Here is a 25,098-nt window from a genome sequence, read left to right as displayed (position 1 = left end):
TGTTATTTTTTAAAAGGTTCTGTACCACCAAGTTGATTGTGTGAGCAAAACAGGGAATGCGATGGAATTCCCCCCGCTGTAATGCTCTAACAATATTGGTGGCGTTATCAGAAATCACATATCCTCAGGAGAGTCCAAGCAGGATAAGTCATGTTGAAATGACATCCCTTAGTTTTTCAAACAGGTTGTCAGCGGTATTACCTCTGACCTGCGCCTTATCTCATCTCTGATAACCATCTCTCACTCCCGCCTTTAAGACTTCTCCCATGCTGCTCCCCACTTACTGAATTCTCTACCACGCTCAATCAGACTTTCCCACAGCCTTAAAATCTTTAGATGCTTTTTGAAAACCCATCTCTTATTTAAAGGTGACCTTATCCTCGATAACACTATTCACACCAATGCACCCTGACAACTATCCAAATTTCCACTCTGAGCCACACTTGCTTCTCTTGTTTCAGCTGTGCCCTCTTCCCTTTAGAATGTAAGCTGTCTAATGAGCACGGTCCTCCATCCCCTTTGTTTTCATGTTTCCATTAATTTTGTCTGCCTTGTCTGTTCTTGTTTTATGTATGTCTTGTTTTATGTATGTCCTTGTCTTCCCTACTCTACGGCGCTGTGGAGCACTGTGGTGCCTTACAAATCTACGATAATAACAATATTAATAATAATATGCCTATTAGTGAAGCCAGTGATGCACAGAGTAGCCTGCCTCTGAAAAATGTGACGTTCTTGGATACATGCTGCTGCTGTTCCTGCTGGTGAAGGCGAATCGCCAACCCAGTGGCATGTCACAATGAATCTTTGTTTGTTCAATGCAAAAAGATCGTCAGTATTTTCTGATTTTTATTAATTTATTTGTATATTTTATGATGTGTTATATTCTTTGTATATTTGCAATTGTATCGTTTCTCTAGGTAAATTTGATTTGTAAGTAAATAGATTATTTGTATACACATTTGCAGGACCTTTTTGCCCAGTTCAGTTCTTTATAATTGGGACTGACACTCCCTTATTTTTAACAGCTGCATCTAGGATTCTGCTTTGTTGTATAAGTTTTCAGGTTATTTATTAACTATTAATTTTACTGAGCGCCTGAAATCATTTCAGAAAATATTATTTGCATATGTTTATTTTTTTGGATAACAAGTATGATGTATTCATTTATGAGGGAGTGAATTTACCATAATAATATATTTCTCAATGAATATTTCCTCTAATATTCATCTCACCTCCAAACTATAGTTGTAAAAATAGAATTCAGAGTTTTATATATCGTTTATATTTTTCTTTTGTTAAAATAATCTGAAATCAATTTTTAATCCCCTACTAAAGATGTGCAAATCTGTTATGGTTTGGTTCATGGAGCTATCTATAGAATTGTACAAGGGGTTCTATTTTCAAAGAGTAGCAATGTTGAAAGTACAGAAATTCTGCAATGTTGAAAGTACAGAAATTCTGCAAGATAATTCAGCAAGTTTAAGTTCTCACACAAGGAAAGAGTATGAAAATCAGATTGATAGTGCAGAAGTAAATATGAATGATTCATTATTAAAGGAACATGAATCTGTCAAAAACGATACAGCAGAGGAAAGTCCAGAAGAAAGTGTTCAGTGTAAATTAATTCAATATCCCACAGATCAAGCAGATTTCCCCTTAGACATCACAGACAGTAAAACAAAAAAAATATCTAATTTCCCAGAGATCATGCAAGACTGAAGTCCTTTCCCAGAGATGAAAAGCAACGAGGAAAGTGTTTTTCAAAAACATATTATTCCATGACAACAAAGGCTGGCGTAGTCATACCCCATGCATGGCTTTGCTATTCACCTAAATTGGACAGTACATACTGTGAGCCATGTTGGCTCTTTGATGACCATAGTTCTACCACATATAATGCAGCGTGGGTAAGTGGTGGGAGAGATTGGCGTCATTTAACGGATAGGATAAATAGTCATGTGAAATCCCAACAGTATTTAATTGCTTACAGGGTTTTTCAGCACTGGCGACTGCATGGTACTGTTTTTATAAAGAAAATGAAACAGAAATCTGATAAGCAAAAAACTTCTGGAGACAAGCATTAGATAGTCTCATTAATGTGATGTTAACATTGTTGATGTGTAACCTCCCTTTTAGATGGCACAGGGAAGTTTTAGGGGATGTTAACTGTGGGAATTTTCTGTCCAGTGTTGAAATCCTAGCAATTTATGACCCTGTTTTGAAGCAGCTAATTAATATGCCAAAATTTCCATTCGGCATTAAAGTCATAGAATGCAAGATAAGATTATTGAAATACTGTCTAAAAGGATAAATAATTATATTGTTGAAGAATCCAAAGCTGCACCATGTTTCTCTATAATTATGGATACAACTCAGGATATTTCCAAAACTGATCAACTTAGCCAATCATTTCATTATGTGAAAGTAGAAACCAATGAGCTGAACTTAGTAACTAATGTGGAAATGAAGGAATCCTTTTTAGGCTTTCATGCAATATTGGATCGAACAGCTGCTGGTCTTGAAAATTAAATAGTGAACTCCATTGAAAGGAAAGGCTTGGACCTAGCAAAGTATTGTGGTCAAGGCAGCAAATATAAGCGGAATTTATTCTGAAGTACAAGCTAGAATATCTTTGAGGGAACCTGATGCAGAATATGTACATTGTGCTGACCACAAATTGAATCTTGCACTTAATGACTGTGTTCAGGGTATACAATTCAATGAAGTTCTGGACAGAGTGTACACTTTCTTTGGGCATAGTATGAAACGATGGTCCATGTTATTTGGGTTTGCATCTCTCTTTGAAACTGATAGCAATGTTGCTTTAAAACAGTTATGTCCAACACGCTGGTCTTCAAGGAATTATTCACTTACGCTTTGAGATTCCGGTATAAGGACATAATGAAGGCCCTTTTAAAAATAATTCTTCTCAGCAAAAATAGGGATGAATGTAATAAAGTTGTTCATCTGAAGAAAATCTTAGGGTGTTTTGAGTTTGTGCTACTGATCGTGCTTCAAAAAACTATTGTAGAAACTCTCAATTCTGTTTCCAAATGCCTACAAAACACACTTAGAAAATGCTGCAAAATTAATCTGTACTGCAACAGAGTCACTGAGGATGTTCAGAAATAATTTTGAAGAAGCTAAAAACATTGCTATAAACTATGTCTAGAACATGGAGTGTGGAGGTCAGATTTACATCAAAAAGGAGAAAGACCGTAAAAAGACAGTTTGATGAGTTATGTGAAGATGAAAGACTGAATGATGCTGAGAGATCCTTTAAAGTGAACATTTTCTATAGTTGTTTGAATATAATTGTGGCCCAACTGTCAAATCGTTTTAAAAGTCAGAATGCCACTGTCAAAAAGTTTAAAGCCATTCAACCAAGTACACTTGTGACAGCAACAGATGATGAGCTCTATGAAGATGCTAAAACGTTAGTTAAACAGTTCTGCAAGGACTTTTCTACTTATTTCCCAGGACAATTGCTTGCATTTAGAGCATGTTTACAACCCAAAATATCTAAATCATCTACAGTGGAAGACTTGGTAAAGCTACTCATTGTTGATAATAGTGTTTTAGCCTCAAGTTTTTCAGAAGTATGTTAAGCGACTATTTTATTTCTGTCTATTCCAGTAACAGTAGCAACTGCTAAATGTTCCTTCTCAAAACTAAAACTAAGTAAGAATTATCTACACAGCACAATGGGACAGGAAAGGCTTCATGGATTAGTAATGTTGTCAATTGAAAATGAAAGGGCAAAGAATATTCAATTGGATAATATCATTGACAAATTTGCTGAGCGTAAAGCCATAAAGATGGATTTCCAGACATTGTTTGAAGTATAAAAATAAGTTAGTGCCCGTAACCTCTATCATCGAGGATTCAAAACTGGCAGGCCACCCGCATCCCTCTTTGTCTGAGCAGGAACACGTGTACAGTAGGATTAACCACCTATGCCTTTACTGTGCCAGACCTCTACCTGGTGCAATGCCCACTGCTCAGACCCAAATTTCCTTTCATTTACCCTAAGGGTTCATAGGTCTCGAGAAATAAATTTTACTTTGGCGTACTTCCTGATCCTGTTCCAGAGAGGGCACTATCCCTCCAATCTGCTCCAGAGACATTGATGACTGTTTAGCCACAATTGCCTCACAGTATCGTGCAGCCACAGTTGCCTCACAGTATCGTGCAGCCACAGTTGCCTCACAGTATCGTGCAGCCACAGTTGCCTCACAGTATCGTTCAGTCACAGTTGCCTCACAGTATCGTTCAGTCACAGTTGCCTCACAGTATCGTTCAGTCACAGTTGCCTCACAGTATCGTTCAGTCACAGTTGCCTCACAGTATCGTTCAGTCACAGTTGCCTCACAGTATCGTTCAGTCACAGTTGCCTCACAGTATCGTTCAGTCACAGTTGCCTCACAGTATCGTTCAGTCACAGTTGCCTCACAGTATCGTTCAGTCACAGTTGCCTCACAGTATCGTTCAGCCACAGTTGCCTCACAGTATCGTTCAGCCACAGTTGCCTCACAGTATCGTTCAGCCACAGTTGCCTCACAGTATCGTTCAGCCACAGTTGCCTCACAGTATCGTTCAGTCACAGTTGCCTCACAGTATCGTTCAGTCACAGTTGCCTCACAGTATCGTTCAGTCACAGTTGCCTCACAGTATCGTTCAGTCACAGTTGCCTCACAGTATCGTTCAGTCACAGTTGCCTCACAGTATCGTTCAGTCACAGTTGCCTCACTGTATCGTTCAGTCACAGTTGCCTCACTGTATCGTTCAGTCACAGTTGCCTCACTGTATCGTTCAGTCACAGTTGCCTCACTGTATCGTTCAGTCACAGTTGCCTCACTGTATCGTTCAGTCACAGTTGCCTCACTGTATCGTTCAGTCACAGTTGCCTCACTGTATCGTTCAGTCACAGTTGCCTCACTGTATCGTTCAGTCACAGTTGCCTCACAGTATCGTTCAGTCACAGTTTCCTCATATTACTGTTCAGCCACAGTTGCCTCATATTACTGTTCAGCCACAGTTGCCTCATATTACTGTTCAGCCACAGTTGCCTCATATTACTGTTCAGCCACAGTTGTCTCACAGTACCGTTCAGCCAGTTGCCTCATAGTACCGTTCAGCCACAGTTGCCATCATCTGCTATTGGTCATCCTTGCAAAAACCACTCCATTTGTTTTTAGGGAGATTTTGCTCAATACGTGGCACCGATGCACTAAAATGCAAATCAAGTATCTGACATCACTCAACGGGATTTTATTGCCTCCTTAATTATGTCTTTTAGAGGAGAGGCTCTAAGGTGGGCGCATTCACTTTTAGACACTTAAGATCCCATATTGCAATTAAGGATGAGCGGGCTCGGATTCCGCTAATCCGAGCCCACCTGAACAGTGCGTATCCGACGGGATCCGAGCACTGTTCGGGAACTTCCGGGCGCCAAACGAAGCCAAACCGAGGCTATGACATCCAAGTCTCGCGTCGGATTTTGCGAGACTCGGATGTCCTAAATACTCACCTTGCGGCCGCCATCTTCATTTCGCCTGACATCAGGGAAGAGGGAGGGTGTGTAGGGTAGTGGTGCTCCTGCGTGATCAGTGCTCTGTCCTTGCTGAGTCCAGTGGTGCTTTATGCCTGTGTCCAGTGCTCTGTCCTTGCTGAGTCCAGTGGTGCTTTTGTCCTGTGCTCTGTCCTGCTGAGTCCAGTGGTGCTTTGGCCAGTGTCTGTCCTGCTGAGTCCAGTGGTGCTTTAGTCCTGTGCTTAGTTGTGCTAAGTCCATAAAAAATTTATAATTATTAAAATCTCTTCAAAAATACAAAAAACAATTTATTTTAAAAATTATACAAAATTAATAAAAAAAATAAATATTTAAGCAGTTCTAAAGAATAGGTACTGCAATCTATATTACATTTAATACGTTCAATTTTTAAGCAGTTCCAGAGAATAGGTACTGCAATCTATATTACATTTACTACGTTCATTCTTTAAGCAGTTCCAGAGAATAGGTACTGCAATCTATATTACATTTAATAAGTTCATTCTTTAAGGAGTTCCAGAGAATAGGTACTGCAATCTATATTACATTTAATACGTTCAATTTTTAAGCAGTGCAAGAGAATAGGTACTGCAATCTATATTACAAGATAAAGTGAGGGAGGAACTGGTAAACCATTGCGATTCCACCAAGCATGTAGCTCTTGTGGATGAAGCCCTTCGTACGCTTTGATGATATATTGTGGCCCCGGTACCAAATTGGGTACCGGGGCCACTCCACTACGCAGTCCAGATAGATGCGTATCAACTACATTCAGTGTTGGGGGCAAATCCAAAATTAATGAAAATGACCTGTCATCGTCAAAAACAAGAAGTATTGACGCGCTAGAACTACACCCTGTATATGCTGCAGAGCATGTAGGAGCAGGCAGCTGTGCAGTGGAATTCAGACCTGTTGAGGGTGATATATTGTGGCCCCGGTACCAAATTGGGTACCGGGCCCACTCCACTACGCAGTCCAGAAAGCTACCTCGGTGCAACGTTTTGGACTAAAAAGAATATTGTGAGGTGTTCAGAATAGACTGGAAATTAGTGGAAATGATTGTTATTGAATGTTATTGAGGTTAATAATAGCGTAGAAGTGTAAAAAAAAAAAAAAAAAAAATGGATTTTAGCGCTTTTTATGCTTTTTTTAAAAAAATAAATCAGAACCCAAAACCCTAAATCAGAACCAAAACCTTTCGTCAGGTGTTTTGGCAAAACAAATCAGAACCCAAAACACTAAAAGTGCCCGGTGCACACCTCTAATTGCAATTGTATCTGGCTTGCAGTACATCTTTACCACCAGAGTTGCTGTTTCAGCATTTAACATTTCCACCTCGCCTGCAGGAGTTAACCTCCTTCCCTGATCAGTACTTAAATCCGTTCCACTGCTTTATATTCATGTGTGTGTGTGTGTGTGAGGGAGGGAGGGTAGGGGGTGCAAGCAAATTTTTACACCTGGGGCAACAACTCGCTAGTTCCCCCTCTGGTTGGTCCACATATGTGGACCAACCATGTGGACACAGAACTCATCTATTTAACGATCAGAGCAAATGTTTCTTACTCTCTGTGTCAGGCCAGCAAATATATACAGAGTTCTCTCTGGTGGCAGCCATCTACCTTCAGACATTTGGCTCTGAAAAAATGTCTCTTACATTGTGGACAGGAAAACACAATAGTGTTTCTCTAGTGTTTAGAACTTTGTACCACCAAGAAACTGACATACGTGAATGACGGTGATGTATACGGGTTCTATAAGTCTTAGCATCATATAGTGGAGCATATATCTGACAGGTAAGTTGTGTTTTGTTATTGTGCAGGCATTATCCTAGATATTATTAGGAGGGTACGTGCCCAGCATAGGTCAAGTACATAGGAGGCAGAGTAAGATGACTATGTAGATGTTTTAGGTTTCCCTACTGATAGGAAACATTGCAGGCCCAATATGAGCCTAATCCACCACTAGCTCATTGAAGCAGCTCAAGTATGTTACACACACAATATATATACACTAGTTTTTAATGCTATATTCTCTTTACTAACATTTGGGTGACAAAGAAAGTAAAACAGGAGTATATCCCCACATACTCTGTTAATCTTGTCCTGGTAAAAATAAAATAGTATAGGGCGCTAAGTGATCTAGAATTAAAATTCAAACAGATGACCGCTGCTATCTCCGGTTAGATATCTGGTTCTAACACAACAATAAAATATATAGGAAGTGGAGAAAAAGTGCTGATTCAACTGTAACAATTTATTAAGTAGAAACAATTAGTAGCCTTGAGGCATAAACAAAATTGCCACAACTGACTAGCGTACATACATCAATTAAAAGTCAATACTGAGGAGTAACACCACCGATAAGTTGGCACAGTATAACAATATACACTGGTGCACCAGTGAATATAAAAAGGTGACCTGTGTCATTCAATATCCTTGAATAACATACAGTGCTATAGCACGCTATGGTCCGGAACAATAAACTGCATCAATTAAGCAGGTGGGTGTAAAATCACAACAATACTCCTATGTATAGTTGTATATATAATTGTGTGCACTAGGACTAAATAAAAACATGGATCATAACAACCAAAGTGATGGTCTATAGACTCTTGTTGATAAAAAAAACCCACACCAAAATAAACAAGCATAGATGTTAGTCCGATTTAAATGCTAATAAGCAAAAGTTGAAGTTGGTTCCTATACATAGAGTAGGCGGCAGTTGTCAATGTGTCGGTTTGTTGTAACAGGTCAGTACATTATCACCAGTTTAGGCATACAACAATACATATTCATAGTCCTGGTTAGAGAAACCTGTCTGAAATTGTATCAGTGAGACCTGATTATCCGGCAATCCTGATGCAGTAGCCGCCTCGCTCTGACTGTATAGTATAGTGTACCATCCGTATTAAGTTTGGATAATAAGATACATGCGAGCGTATCGTTGGTAAACTCGGATCCAAAAGATGCTTGTATCAAGCTAATAATTGAGTATATTTAGCTTTGGTAGCTTGTTATTATAGGTGGTTTAGGTGCGGATCAGTCAACAGTTCCATAGAGGCAGGAAATAATCCAATGATCCAGCGGTCCGGCGCACAATACCCCGGGGTAAGGCAGGGCGGAGTCTGCTTAGTCAGCTGGTAATGGAGCAGCCAATACTGACGCGTTTCTCCGGGTAATCCGGCTTCGTCAGAGGAATAGTGATTGTAACAACGGCATGTTTATTTATAGTCAAATTAGGTCACATGACCAAAGGTAATGTATCAAAAAATGATCCAAATTGTTCTCACGTAAAACTAACTGATTAGCAAACGAGCAATCAAAACACTCCAAAATGGGAATGAGTAAACATTACTGTTTATAAATCTAAGTGTATACACACCTACATTCATTATGCTTGAACAAAACATTGTATATAACAAATACAAAAGAGTTAAAAACAAATTATATGTGTATATATATATATATATATATATATATATATATAAAAAATACAAAATTAACAGAATTAACTGATCCTAAAATAGTAAAGTCGCATACCCACAATATAGAAGTTATATAAAACATATAGAAAACACCCCCGAGGGGTAACTTTCACCTGTTCAATAGCCCTTACTTGAAGTTTACTCAGACCTCCTGTCTCACAGGAGTTCACATGAGTATATAAACTGTGTGATTTTAAATTTTTAAGAATATTACGGCGAAGTTCAGTAAAACGTGATGCTAAGGGACGAATAGTTCGTCCCACATATTGTTGTCCGCACCCACAGTTAATGAGGTAGACAACATAATTAGACTGGCAGTTCAAAAATTGTTCAATAGCAAAAGAGTCACTAGAATAAAAAGATGTAAAGGACATACATTTATGGTCTGCAAAATTACATGTAAGGCATCTTGTTCTACCACATTTATAGAAGCCCTTAGGTTTTGTCTTCAACCAATTATTCAAGGGCAAACCGTCTGGTGGTTTAACTGATTTCTCTGATCTGAAGAAACTCGGTGCCAAATGTTCCTTCAAATTGCCGGCTCTTCTAAAGATGACATTGTTCCCCTGACTTGAATATGGATCTAGCAAATTGTCAGACTTAAGTATCGCAGAATTCTTTTTAATGATGTTCTTAATTTGACGGGCGTAGCTATTGTATTGAGTAATAAAGACTAGGGATTTTTCGTCCTGATAGACAGCTCTATCCCTAATACTCCTTTCTGATGATTTGGACAGGAGATCTTCCCTGTCAAGACTACTAACCTCATCAATGGCTTTATTTAGTATCTCAATCGGATATCCTTGTTCTAGAATCGAGTGGTAAAGAGTCATTGTATGTTTCTCAATGTCCCCTTGGGTTGAACAATTTATTTTCATTCTTAAAAACTGGCCTTTAGGGATATTATTCCTCCAGGCCCTAGAATGGTCACTCTCATAATGAAGGAAACTGTGTGCATCCACCGGTTTCGAGAAGGTTTCTGTTTGAATCATATTGTCTGTTACATTGAGTGTAACATCCAAAAAATTAATAGATGTATAACTGTGATTACTTGTAAACCGAAGACCTAATTCATTATTATTAAGATGAGTGAGAAAAGAAGATATAGAAAAATCATCCCCATCCCAAACAAAGAATAAGTTGTCGATGTATCTGCCATAGAGGACCAGGTTTGCCCCAAACGTGGAGTTCCATACAAATTGATCTTCAAATTGTCCCACATATAGATTCGCAAAGCTTGGGGCAAACCTGGTCCCCATGGCCGTGCCCAGTGTCTGTAAATAATATAAATTGTTAAAAAGAAAATAATTATGTTTCAAAATAAATTGGATCGACGACAGAATAAAATCGCATAGCAGCCGATCCATGTCTGAAGCCAGAATAAAACTAGAGACTGCTTCAATACCCTTGTCATGTGGGATGTTCGAGTACAACGACTCGACATCGCATGTTAGAAATTGGTATGTATTCTTCCAACGTACCCCTTGTAGGAGTTTAAGAAAAGACATGGTATCCCTGATATGCGATTTAAGAGAACAAACAAAGGGTTGAAGGTGTGAATCAACATAATATGATAAATTATTAGTCAGGGACCCTACACCAGAAATAATAGGTCTACCCGGGGGTTTGTGAAGGGATTTGTAAATTTTTGGTAAATGATAATAGGTTGGGATCACCGGGTATTGTGAAAACAAAAACCAAAATGTCTTCTTGGAAATAACGTGATCAGCTAATGCTGAATCTAGATCAGTGATGGCTAACCTTTTCAGCTTGGTGTGTCAAAAATCGGAAAAAAGTGTAGCCTTCCTTGGGTCGCGTGTCATTTCAATAAAAACAAATAAACAATATATATATATAATGATTACAGCGTTGGGGAATTAGTGGCGCTATATAAATAAATGATGATGATTATATATATATATATATATATATATATATATATATATATATATATATATATATATATATATATATATATATATATATATATTTTTGGTATTGGGTTACAGGGTGAAACCAGATACTGGCCACAAACAATCTTATGTAGTGTTTTTATTATTCAGTGGCGCACGCAGGGGGGTTTCTGAGTCTCCAGAAACCCCCCCTGCGCTAACTAAGTGGCCGCTATAGCTGCACTGTCCTATACAGCAGCCGCGGCGCTGTCAAAGAAGCGTCCGCGGCGGTGCTGTAGTGTATACAGCACCGCCGCGGACGCTTCTTAGACAGCGCCGCGGCTGCTGTATAGGACAGCGCTGAAGAAACGGAGATGCTGCGCATGCGCAGCAGCTCTCGCGGGGGGTGGGGGATTTTTGGGGTCGGGGGGAAACCACCCCCCCCCCCCCCCCCCTTCCCGACAATCCTCCGTTCGCCCCTGTTATTAGACCAAAGACTCCATTTCTGGTGAGCCTGCAGGGTATGCAGAGCTGTGTGATTATATATAAATATTGTATTATAGGATTAAAAAAGTAGAGGAATCCTCTACCTTTCAAATCCTTTAATACAATATGCTCTGCATACCCTGCAGGCTCACCAGAAATCGAGTCTTTGGTCTATTAATAAAAACACTACATAAGATTGCTTGTGGCCAGTATCTGAGGCTATTTTACAATTAAATATTGCAAATATCCATTATAAACCCTACCGTGCCCCAGGGAAGCCAGCCAGTGAAGTCATGCCAGGAGATATGCAAGGGAGGAGCTGCTGCGACCGCGCATGCGCAGCAGCTCCATTTCGCTGAAGGGGAGTTGTACAGCAGTCGCAGCGCTGTCAAAGAAGCGTCCGTGGCAGTGCTGTATAAAGAAAATGGCATGTTTAAAACAGGCGTGTCAGTCAAAATTCCTCTGCGTGTGTCATAGGTTAGCCATCACGGATCTAGATGATCATGTAGTTCTTGTTGGAACTTAAGTGTAGGATTACCTGATAATTGAGTATAAAATTTAGTATCTGTAAGTTGTCTTATGGCCTCCATCATATAGTCATCTACATCTTGGATGACAATCCCACCCCCCTTGTCAGCCGGCTTAATTATGATATCTGGATCCTGCATTAGATCTTTAATGGCCTTTCTTTCAAGGGGGGATAGGTTATCTCTCAAGGAGACTCTATTTGCTTTGTCGCACAGTCTCTAGAAGTCATCCATAGTGGCCTTGTAGAAACTTTCTAAAAAAGGGCCTTTGAACTGTAAGGGATAAAAATTAGAAGGGTTTTTGAACTGATTCATTGGAAAATTCCCAGACTGAGTATCACTTACATCAAAAAAAATTTGGTCGTAGTGAATTCATCATGTGGGTGCTCAGATTCAAGAGACTCTATAATTCGTTAAGCTGGCAAATCATCATTATTGAGTATTATCGGTGACCCTTCTTCTCCATGCTTTTTGAGAGCTTTCATAGCAAAGTATTGTTTCCTGCTAAGGGTCCTCATATATTTACTTAAATCTACGAATAAATTAAAAAGATTAGGTTTTGATGCCGGGGCAAATTTAAGGCCCTTATTGAGCAACCGTAGCTCAGAATCTGACAGGATCTTGTTCCTTGACAAATTGAAAATGCCTTTAGTACTCAGAATCAACGCATGCTTCTTCTTGTTCTGGGTGATTCCTCCTCTACGTCCTCTAGTTCTATTTCTCTGTATCTTTTTGTGGGTAGAGGTAACCCTCTTCCCTCTAAAGTTTGAGCATATGTGAGAACTTTTGGGTGATCCCCTAAAAAAGAGGACAGAAGCATAGAGGATGAGGCAGAATTAGCATAGTAAGATCTAGGGGGCGTTTTATTATTAGTCTCAGCAGTGTCTAACAGCAATTCATCAATCAATTCTTTGGGTCTTGCCCCCTCACGACTTCTGTTTCTTCTATCAGGAACCGAACCAGAGTTATGATACCTATCAGATCTATTATGTTCTACCGGACTGTCATTGTAGTGCTCTTTCTTATTCCTGTTTGTATATGGAGCAACAGACCTATTGTTCGCCAACCTGGTATCAAAATAATCTTGTTTATTCCGAAAAGTATTTCTAGAATGATTGGACCTAGATCTATCAGATCTTGCTCCCCTAAATGTATGTTTATTAAAAGATCTTACTCTATCGTGGGAGTAGTCCTCTCTGTCCCTCATGAGTTTCCCATCTTTCCGGGTTAGCAGAGTTTTCTCAAAATCCTCTACTCTCTTGTTGATTTTAAGATCACGTTCATTAAAACCTTTTTCGTTCACAAAATCTTTAAGTGAGACTTGAATATGATTGATCTCTATTTCTAGTTGATCGACTTTCTTATTCCTATGCTTAACCAGAAGTTTCATCAGTATTGACTTTTAATTAATGTATATACGCTAGTCAGTTGTGGCAATTTTATGTTTATGCCTCAAGGCTACTAATTGTTTATACTTAATAAATTGTTACAGTTGAACCAGTGCTTTTTCTCCACTTCCTATATATTGTCCTGGTAAAGCCTGGATAGATGGGAGCGCTATATAATTTTGAACCCATTCTCCTTTCCTATTGCTACCTCAATGTATATAAATAGTTTCCAGACCTACTCATTAAAGACAATATAAGCTATTTTTGAATATTTCCGAAATAACTAAATAAAATTTGTATAAACTTTTCCCTGCAACTGTAAGTCTTGACATAAATTTTGGCCTTTCAGAATTTAATAATTTGCAAAAAATGGCATCTTACTGATACAATTAAGGTGCTTCACATAACATGTATGCAACGCACATGGTTTGGACCTCTGTAAGGTTGTATAACCCCGTACTGTCAATGTTTGACCCTGTCTGTCCTCTAGATTGGTCATACTTTTACTTTTGTAAGCATTTTGTATCTCTAAATAATGTGACAGTAATTTTTTTAATGTCAGTAATTATGTTTATTTATTTTTTTAAATTTAAGATACGGAAACACTGCCCAGGAGTATCCCGCCAGACATGTGAGACCCTTCTAATATTATCTTTTGTCTTTTAGGTAAGAACCTCTTTATTTCCCACACATTACCTCTCTACCTCTTCCCACCCTTTACTTACCATCTGCTTCTTTCTTGCCCCCTTCATCAAGTGCAGACATGTATAAAAAGACTGAAATAACTTTATTTGTTTATATTTTAACAAAAGGCTTCATTGAAGAGTCCTCCTTCCCTGAACAGAAGATTGAGGGAACCGCAGAGAGAGGTAAGTCTGGTATCATATCAATGAAGGGAGGAGAGCAGTGCATACTGCCCAACATGTCTGAATAAAAATAACAAATTGGAATAATTAATAACCCAGGTCTCTCTAGTAGACATTAGTGTAAAGGCTTATGGGTATTTCTTAGTGGTTGTGAGTGTGACAATTAGGATAAGTTGACGTTTGAAAGAGCTATACTGAAAGACAGTGTAGTTGGTGTTGTCTCTCTTGCTCCCTACTATCTGTGCTGTCTCTCATCCTCTGTAGAGACTCTCCCTTCCTGTATTTTTATGCCATCTATCTTGTTCCCTGTTGTGTATTGCTGTGTCTCCCACTCTGTCTAGTGGGCACTGTCTTCCTTTCTCTCTAGTATGTGATGTCTCTCTCACTCCTTGAAGTGACAGCATACCTCTCGTTAGGATGATGTTTGAGAAGAATGCTATGAGCTGTACTGAGGGATGGATCTAACCTGAGGTGGCAACTGAATACATACATGTTATAATGTGCCCATAAAATGTCCTTCTTCCTAAATACTAACCATGTGAATAGTAAAGTATTCTCTGGGTTTTATACATTTATTATTGATACGAATTGTAATTACAAATGATCACATTACAAGGATGCTTGGTGAGCATGTCATGACAGAGTATGTAGTACCAATATTTGTCTACACTGCGACTCTTATGATGAGCACTTTAAACAATAATTTAAGCCTATGGCAGGAGAAACGTTCCAACGTTATATTTTCTGATGATTTCCTTTTTATTTTTTTATCACAGTGACCCTTATCTGGTTTTGGATATTTAATTTTATTGAGTGTGATAAACAGATAACTACAGTTCTCTTTTATACTTTCTAGAAGTACAACCATGGGTTAGATAAGTGGTGGGCAAACTCAGTCCTCAAGGGCTACCAACAGTTCATGTTTTTAGGATTTCTGTCTGTAGAAACAGCTGGGATAATTACTGACCCAGCCAAAAAGATGAACTCAGCTGTGCATGATTAAAGAAATCCTAAAAACATGAACTGTTGGTAGCCCTTGAGGACTGAGTTTGCCCACCACTGGGTTAGATCATGTTCTTAATTGGGTCCAATTTTGAACCCATCACTGCACCAAAACTTTAAATATGCAGCTCAAGTCGATACAGTATTTCACTTTTAACCTATTGCTTGCAATGTTTATTGCAGGCTATCATGCAAGAGGAAATACACAAGAAGCCCCTCTCTCTGCCACAGATTGTTGGCAATTCACTTAAACCACCTGGATTGCAGTTTCTCAGTCGAAAAAGGACACTGACAAGTATTGTAAATATTTACATGAATGTGGTGATTTGTTGATTGGAGATTCACAACATTTTCATAATATTAACCTGGAAAAAAGAAAGAGAGTTTCTTTTTAACAGAGGAGAAAACTAAAAGAAACATCTATCTCTACCACAGATTTCTTGCAATCCGCAAATACCACCTAGAGCGCATGATAATGTGTTACCTGGATATCTACATTTACCCAACATTGTACAGGAAAAAAGAAAAGCCCCGTTTCTTAACAACACATGGGGCAAGATGCAGCAGCCGGTGACGGCGCTTATTATTAGAGGAAGGAGTATTCCACATCCAGACATTCATATGAAGAAATGCACATTGTTTAGTGCGAGGACGACTAAACCTGGCAGGGAATGGAGAATGTCTTCTTCCGAAACACGCAACACATATGTCTAAAAGACAGCTTCTTGCTTGTTACATTTATCATTGAAAATTCTTCCCCTCATCTCTGGTAATTTCCCCTCCATCCTACACACCTTTGTAATCAATCATTTTTATATGTGTTTCCCTTTTGATTAGTTTATTAAATTGATTTATAACTACTAGCTTGATTTATTTGAATTTGTAAATAATTCTATGATTCCAATTCCAGTATAGCTAGACTTAACAAAGTTTCCTTTTATATCATCATCATCATCATCATCATTAACGTCAACATTTATTTATATAGTGCCAGCAAATTCCATAGAGCTTTGCAACTAAGGACAAGCACAATTAAGACAAACACAGTAATAAACAATACGGGGTAAAACAGACAAAGAGGTAAGAGGTCCCTGCTCAATAGCTTAAAATCTATATGTCAATGGGAGTCGGGTAAATCTTTGTTTTAGATGGAAAACCAGGTTAAAGAACTCATGGTGGTGGAATTAGTCTAAATGCTACTGTGCAAAACTGGGCAACTTTTTAAGCTTTGCAAATCACCATTACTGGAAACAGAACAAGTGATAAAAGAATCTTGTGACACATTAGGATGTTAGTGGCAAACATTAATATAGCCTAGCATAACAGGTTTCCACTAGAGATGCTTACTGACCCCCGTGTAATGAGAATTAGCAATGGAGCTCTCCTCTTTGTGTGTTACCTATATAACACAGTAGAATTTGACTGCAGAATTACACCAACCCTGACAGCACTAGTATTTGTATTTTTTTGCAATGAGAATTACTAATAGAGCTCTCCTCTTTGTGTGTTACCTATATAACACAGTAGAATTTGACTGCAGAATTACACCAACCCTGAAAGCACTAGTATTTGTATTTTTCTGCAATGAGAATTAGCAATGGAGCTCTCCTGAATGTCACTGCAGACTTTGGTGAACACTGCTATTATTATTATTATTGTTTATTTGTTAGGCACCACAAGGTTTCCGCAGCGCCGTACACAGTACAAACAGTAGACTATACAGGGTGAAGCAGTACAGAACAATAAACACAAAGTACCAATACTTCAGAAACTCCGGGCAGGCAAATGCAGTAAAGATGGAGCGGAAGAATAGGTATGGAGACAGGAGGGGAGAGGGCCCCTGCAATTAGATTGATTCCCAAGAATCTGACAATTTGTTGTAACTGGTCTCAGCTTTTTAAAGACACATTTGCCTTTCCCCCACCTCCAGGGAGGTTGTGGTCTGTGACACATTTTACAATCACCAATTGCATGTTCCCTGATTTACTACCCAATTCTACTATGAGACCTAACTTTTCTGTGGATTGTCACACAGACCCAATTTTATTATTAATAGATCCTCTATGAATTTGCCCATCTATTGATACCCTGTACCTAGGCCTATTTGGTATCAGTTGATCTTATACTCATTTCTTCAACTTCTCTCTGTGGCAGAATTCTTAATTTGACATATTGCTGCCCTTTAACACGCTATTGAGGAATATATGGTTGATCACTACTTTTATTAATTTTAAGTGGCATTTTCGAAACTGAATTATTTTTGTTTATATAAAATATAGCCGTCAGCACATGGTCTCCCTAAGCCAGACACCATGCTGAGTGGTTCCTAAAAGTCTATTTAGGTGTCAAAACTCCATCCTAGGCCAGGATATAGCTCACCGCAGGGCCTTTTGAAGTTACTACAGGTGACACTGCTATCTTCTAACACTGGGATGTGCAGAGCCACAGAATACACACACAACAGACTCCCTGACTTCACATTTACACTTTAGTAGCTCAATTTATCAATGGATTAATTTGATATACCATATTTACACTGCAGTTATAATTTAGGCCTTATTCACCACAATTATGTGATGGGTTAACCATTATAACCGTAATTCCTCTATGATCACTACACACTATCATAGACTTTTACAGGCAACCATCACCACCTTTAGTTGTATGTTTCTTTTTATTGTTTACACTTATTTTAGATTTCCTACTGTACGACATACCTTTTATGATCCATATCTCTTGCAGTTGCTGGAGGCTGGTGTGACAATACTCAATGATGATGATTAATAGCAGCACTACCTAGCCAGTGACTGACTGTGTATTGACCACTCCAGCTGATCGTACTAAATTCATTAGCATTGCGGCTATAATATTATTTTTGACCATTATATAGCATCACGACTTTAGCATTTATTACTAAAAATGTCAAGTCACATTTCTACTACGCTATCATACACAATTGTTACACCTAACTTACGCCTGGCACAAGTTCTACTGAGCTGCATATATCTTCAGATATTTCTGTCTCAACATTTGCATGCAAATATGCTGTCATGTGCATCTTTTCCCTACGTAAGTTCTGAGCACATATACGTTCACATCTAAATGAGCCCAAATATGTGCATGGGGTAATGTAAGCACTTCCCCTCAGCTGGCGGGATCTAGAGGACCACAGGGGAATTAGCCGTCCTCTGCATCACTTTGTTATTATTTTTTTATTTATAAAGCGCCAACATATTACACAGCACCGTACATGGAGATAATCATGATACAAACAGATGACATACGTACAATGGCCTGAAACAGAAGGTAAAGATGGCCCTGCCCCAAAGACCTTACAGTCTAAAAGGTGTGGGTACACTTGATACAAAAGGTAAGGGAATAACAATAGCAGCTATTTTTGGCGATACATGTTGATGTTCACATTGTTGCCCTTCTAATACATACCCCTACTGCTAGTAACCACCACTACTCAGACACTGACAGAAGAAAGCAGGTGATGAATGTTCAGTAAATGACCCAATCCTTGTTCATTTCATTTCCTCCTGTCAGTAAACGTCAGGAAGGTCTGAGGTGTAGCAATGACTGGCAGTCAAGGAATATATTAGAAGACCAGTGAGATGAGATGGAGGATTTTTTAGTTTATTTTTATTCTCTAACACGTTATTTCTGCCTCATGTGAGGATAAGGGGGGTATACTTCAACAGTCTCAGGTGTTGGGCCAGAAGCTGCCCTGACAATATAGCTTTATTTTAATTATTATTTACAAAACTAATTTCTTTGATATACATTTTTTTTTTTTTTTATGCAACTTTAAACAGACATTTTTAAGTACAGCAAAACAAACATAAAAGCCAACATAATGGAATCAGGAGCATCAGCACAAAACAATAAAAATAATAAAAATTATACACTTATCGCAATTAAATAGCAAGGACACTTGTATTATCTAAATATAAAATATAAAATATCCAATTTTAAAAGCTTGAACATTGTCCCAAGTTGCAATTTTAAAATGAGCAGGGAACTTGAGTGTACGTACGCCTGTATTGAATCTGGGTATAAGCAGGCCGGTGCTAACATGTCTGGCGCCCCCCGTGCAAAAAATAAATTTGTGCCCTTCTCTTATAAATTATTTGTTCATTCAATAATGCTTTTTCTTTTAAAACAAATCATATAATAAACTTTAATAAAGAGAGTAATACAAATAAATACATTAAACAGTAAACATGAATTGCTATATGAATAATATATAAGAAGAATATGTATTCTTAGTAATAAGATTTTACATTTTTGGCAAATTAGTTTGGTTGTGCCCCCTCCTTCATCACACTTTTTGTCCCCTCTATCACACTGTGCCCTCTTAGTCATCACACTGGACCCCCTTCAACATCACACTGTGCCCCCTTATGATCCCACTGTCCTTCATCATCACACCCTGTACCCTTATCACACTGTGCCCCTTCAACATCACACTGTGTCCCATTCAACATCACACTGCACCCTTATGATCCCACTGTGCCCCTTCATAATCACACTGTCCCTGCAACATCACACCCTGCACCCTTATCACACTGTACCCCTTCAACATCACACACTGCACTCTTATCACACTCAACACACTGTGCCCCTTCAACGTCACAGTGTGCCCCCTTCAACGTCACACTGCGCCCTCTTCATCATCACTGTCCCCCTCCTTCATCACATTGTGCACTCTCCATTGCTGTCCCTTTCATTACATTGTGCGCCCTCCACAGCTTTCCCCTGCATCACATTGTGAGCCCTCCATAGCTGTCCTCTGCATCACATTGTGCACCATCAACAGCTGTCCCCTGCATCACATTGTGCGCCCTCCATAGCTGTCCCCTATCTAGTGGCATGCATGTGTGTAAAAACAAAAATTAATACAAAAATATACTTTCAAGAAACACAGACCTTGAATTGGCTGCATCTGTATTGGCACGAACTCGGCACACGTTTACTATACTTTGCCTACATTAGTCCGCCCAGGGGCATATTGGGAACTTAAAGTAGCTCTGGAAAATATTCTTGAAATGGCTCATGTGGGTGGGACCAAGTCAACTGGAGGTGGGGCCAACACAAAATAGGCGGGATTTAGTACTAGAATTTGGTTGCAGTAACATTTAGGAAAACCTGGATGTGATTACTTAAGACACAGTGAGTCATTTCTAAAGCAATGCAGGGAAAAGACTGCCAGTCCTGTGCTATAAAAATAATGTGCTCAAAGTTGTTTAGTTGCCTACTATAAATCAAAGAGGGAAGCACTGAAAAAATAGCAAATATAGAATTTCTTAAAATAATATCACATTAAAAAACCTATATAAGTAAATATACAGTTAAACATCCAGGAATACATTCATTCATAATCAATTGACCCACAGCTTAAAATGACCAATTTAAACAGGATTAAACCAGGCTGATCAACGTCCAGAGCATGAACTGGTGGCTACAATATTGTGTGGCCTAATAAAAATACTGGTATATTTGTAAATTCTGATATGTTGGTTATGCGCATACCGTTATTAGTTCCATTCGATAAACCTCCTGTGGTCACACAGAAATAGCTTGCTGGAAAGCCGAAATATTAAGTCCACAGATTCCAGTAATTAAATTCTATATCTTCTTGTTGACATATATATATATATATATATATTAGGACACAATGGTATCCATAATGGTAATGATCAAATGGATTGCGAACATTATATCTTCATTAACAACCATAGACTTCTGTGTATACACATCCACTGCAGCAGCCTGTTAATCCGGAGAACGGGTGCAGTGTGGTCTGTGTGCCGCTCACGATCCTCTCGCTGTGTGGTCGGGATTCCAGAAGTGAGGTCACCTGACGCGTTTCTCCATCACAACTGACGGTTCATCAGAGGTAAGTCTGCCAGTCCTGTGCTATAAAAATACATGAATCTTTATGGATGATCTGCAACTGGTTTATACCTCTGTGCTCAAAGTTGTTTAGTTGCCTACTAACACATCCTTCCAAAATTCCCTTCCTAGAAACATATCTGACTTTGTCTAATAAGTTGAACTATTACAAAACATGTTGGTACAAATGTACTTGATCAGTCTGCCAGAGCAGCATATGAGCACCTCACCCCACTGTTGCATCTTTCCCTGACATCCTAAACTGCAATCTACCAGTCAAATCTCTCTCTATATAACATATTAATATTTGTACTGTGTGTTTAAAAAAACACACAGTACAAATCAGTTGCTGCTTTTTTGGATCCTGGAATACTGGAGGACCTGTTTGGAAAAAAATGGGTACATGAAATTTAGAAAACTCCAACCAGCCCCGGCATTAAATCAATAGCACCCACATTTAATAATTAGGCCTCCCTTCAGTTCCAATATTAAAATAATAGTACTCACATTTGATAAATAGATCTATTTCCCTCCAACAAGCCCTGACATTAAAGTAATAGTATTCCCATTTAATAAATAAACCTATTTCCCTCCCTCCAAACAGCCCCAGCAATAAATGAATAGATTTACGTTTAATATAACCATTTCCCACAACTTACCGCAGAATTAATATTCACATTTACTAAATAGCCCTCCTCCTCAAACTCAGCCCTACATTCAATTAATAACCCCAAACCACCCCAGCTTTATAAAGGTCCTGTCACCCCATTTTAATTTAATAGGCCCCACCAATAAATTAAATTGCCCCACCATCACCCCACAAATAAAATATCACACATTAAATAATTAGCCCCCACCTAAACGGCACCATTATATTAATAGCCTACCTTGCACCAAAGTGTTTTTAAGATAGTCCCCCTCCCTTCCCTCATATCACACAATATATTAAGACCCCCACTCCCTCACACATTATAGCAACATACACCCCTCTTCCCTCACACATTATAGCAGGCCCCCATTCCTATAGTTTTGTATGGCAGCCCCCTCTCCCTCCCTACAGTTTTGTCTGACAGCCCCCATACCTCCCTCCCTATAGTTTTTATGGCAGCCCCCTCTCCCTCCCTAAAGTTTTGTAAGACAGTCCCTACCCCTCCCTCCCTATAGTTTTGTATGGCAGACCCTCCCTTCCCCCCTATAGTTTTGCATGGCAGCCCCCTCACCTTTAGTTGCGCTGGCCAGCGTTGCTCCTTGCACCTCAGATCAGACAGGAAGTGAAGTGCGTCTTCCTGTCTGTTGCACAGTGATGTCGGAGTCCATACAGCAACTGGCAGCCTAGCGATTGGCTGACTGTTGCTGTCCACTGACCACCAATGCTTTTGATCGCTTACCTTCCTGAATGTCATGTTCCTGAGTAAGCTTGGCTTGCCATATGACATATTTGCATCATTTGTCTTCAGAGGAGGGCTGGCAATTTTTAGCCCAGGGACAAGACTTGACTCAGCAGTCTATTAGGAATTAAAGGAAAAACATTGCAGGTGGCCTAGTGACCCAGTCCAAGGTAGCTCACTATGGGATCGGAGAAGATGCCCCTTGCCATTCAGCCCAGCTTGCCTCTGTTTGTCTCAAATAAACGTGTTTTATCTGTGTTCATATAGATATTATAAGAAAGAACTAGGTAGCAGACACTACTCTTGGGGTAGACAGTGGCACTTAGCAAGAGAGCAGTAAATAACAGATACAAGGTCAAGCAGTCTCGTGCAAGCAGGCCGTAACTAGTTTTATTTCGCATCAGAAGCAAGCATAAATTATGAAATGAACAAAATGAATCCTAGTCTGTGTGACTCCAAGCAAAATAAACTCCCTGTTTAATTGTGGGGGGAAAACACACACACACACACACGATACAACTGAAGACAAAATGCACCGAGGAAATAAAGAACATTAGTCATATACGTGCACAGATAGACACCTATCATATGTGATAACTGATCTCCATTTAACAAACAGATCAATGATAACCCCTTTGTTCTCTATACTGGCTCTCAAAGCAACTCAATAACTTCTATTCTGAGCCATTACAAACATATTTTGTAGGCCAAAATACCATGGCCAGGAATTGAACTCATGACTCTAGTGCTGTGAGGCAGAAGTGCTAACCGCTAAGCCACCATGTGGCAACCATCACTAATGCAAATAAATATAAAAACAATGACCTTTTTATTGGTCTGAGATATGATATAGTTAGGAGTGAGAGCTTGACATGGAAACATTGACTGAGGCTGTATTATAGAGTCTGATTGGGGCACGCCAATAATACCTCCTATTACTCTTATTACAGACTCACTTTGAGTGTTCATTTATTCACAGTTCATTATTGTACAATGTCACACTATGAGCATGTATTGTGTGTATATGTACAGTATATATATATTGTAACAAACGTGTCCTTCTTGTAGCACTTCTGACACCACTTGTAGTACTTCGGGCACTGACACCCTGCAGACATCAGACACAGTCAGCTTCAAATCAAATGGTGCTTTATTGCGTCACAATAAAGAGCAATTCATAGTCAGGATGACATCAGTAAACAATACCCTTTGCTTATACCTCCTGGTAACCCTAATGCTAACTAAACACAGTCCAGCTCTCTACTGACTGGCCAGCTCTCCCAGCATCAGTCACAAACATAAAATGAACATCACAGTCCTTTAGCCCCCACCCAAACACTGCAAACCAATCAGACAATAAATCAATAGCACACATATGGTACACTTGTGTGTTTGTGTGAGATGGGAAAGACTGTGTGGCAAAAAGGCCTCTTTGCGACAATATATATATATATATATATATATATATATATATATATATATATATATATATATATATAGATCAACCACAACAATAATACCACTGACAAGTGCTGAGAAGTGAACTGAATCACATTGCTTACAAAAGCACCTGTCAGGGGTGGGATATATTAGGCATAAAATGGACAGTCAGTTCTTGAAGATGATGTGTTGGAAGTAAGAAAAGTGGGCAAGCATAAGGATGGCCATATTGTGATGGCTAGACGACTGGGTTAGAACATCTCCAAAACGGCAGGTATTGAGGGGTGTTCCTGGTTTGCAGTGGCTAGTACCTACCAAAAGCGGTCCAAGGAAGAACAACCAGTAAACCGACAACAGGGACATGGGTGCCCAAGGCTCATTGATGCACTTGGGGAGCAAAGGCTAGCCTGTCTGGTCCAATCCCACAGTAGACCTACTGTAGCAAAAATTACTCTGGGCAATGTATAGTATAATGCGCCCTACCCCACTGCAAACATTGTTCACCAATGGTTTGAGGAACATGACAGAGTTCAAGGTGTTGACTTGGCCCCCAGATTCCCCAGATCTCAATCCAATCGAGCATCTGTGGGATGTGCTGGAAAAACTAGTCCGAGCCTTGGAGGCCCCACCTCGTCAAGTTGCTAACACCTTGGTGCCAGATACCACAGGACACCTTTGAAGGTCTTGTGGAGTCCATGCCTCCTCTGGTCAGAGCTGTTTTATCGGCACGTGGGGGACCTACACAATATTCTGCAGGTGGTTTAAATATTGACACTGAACAGTGTATGAACTATTGCAACAATGTGTTCAGATATCTTGTACAATTGTAACAGATATTGTTTGTACCTATAACTCCCTAAGAATATGTAGAAAGAATGCCATTTGATAAACAAAGTAATAGAAACTGTTCTGCAGTTTATAAAAAAAAAAAAAAAAAAGCTATAATCTTTAAGACCTGTCTTATACCCTATAAAATAGGAACCATTGATCAGTATGGGTCCACATTGTGGCGTGCAATTATTTATATAAACATGTCACTTGACTCATTATACCCCAGAAGAAATAGGGCAGGAATAATTAATGGTGATGCGGTCACAAAAATGTGTTTTGCCAATGTTCAATATGGCCGTTGCAAGTGTTCGCTCCATAACTTTCAAAGGCGTCGCTTGCATCGTGACG

The 25,098-nt window shown here is 39.2% G+C and overlaps 1 protein-coding gene across 6 annotated transcripts in view; it reads left to right on the top strand.

Annotated features, from left to right (window-relative positions):
• NMRK1 (nicotinamide riboside kinase 1) overlaps positions 1–16,056 on the top strand; it is a 150,722-nt gene extending 134,666 nt beyond the window's left edge. For 3 of the 6 annotated variants that reach the window (XM_075210993.1, XM_075210992.1, XM_075210994.1), the window contains 3 exons: positions 13,920–13,956; positions 14,138–14,194; positions 15,377–16,056. In XM_075210993.1, coding sequence (XP_075067094.1) covers positions 13,920–13,956; positions 14,138–14,194; positions 15,377–15,444 — 162 coding nt within the window. In that variant the 3' untranslated portion in view covers positions 15,445–16,056. Of the gene's footprint in view, positions 1–13,919; positions 13,992–14,137; positions 14,195–15,376 lie in introns of those variants that run through there. The other 3 variants (XR_012691695.1, XM_075210995.1, XM_075210996.1) reach the window with 3 other exon arrangements.
• The last annotated feature ends 9,042 nt before the right edge of the window (positions 16,057–25,098 follow it).

Source organism: Mixophyes fleayi, chromosome 1 (assembly GCF_038048845.1).
Source record: "Mixophyes fleayi isolate aMixFle1 chromosome 1, aMixFle1.hap1, whole genome shotgun sequence".
Taxonomy (NCBI): Eukaryota; Metazoa; Chordata; class Amphibia; order Anura; family Limnodynastidae; genus Mixophyes; species Mixophyes fleayi.
This window is presented reverse-complemented; position numbering and strand designations above follow the sequence as displayed.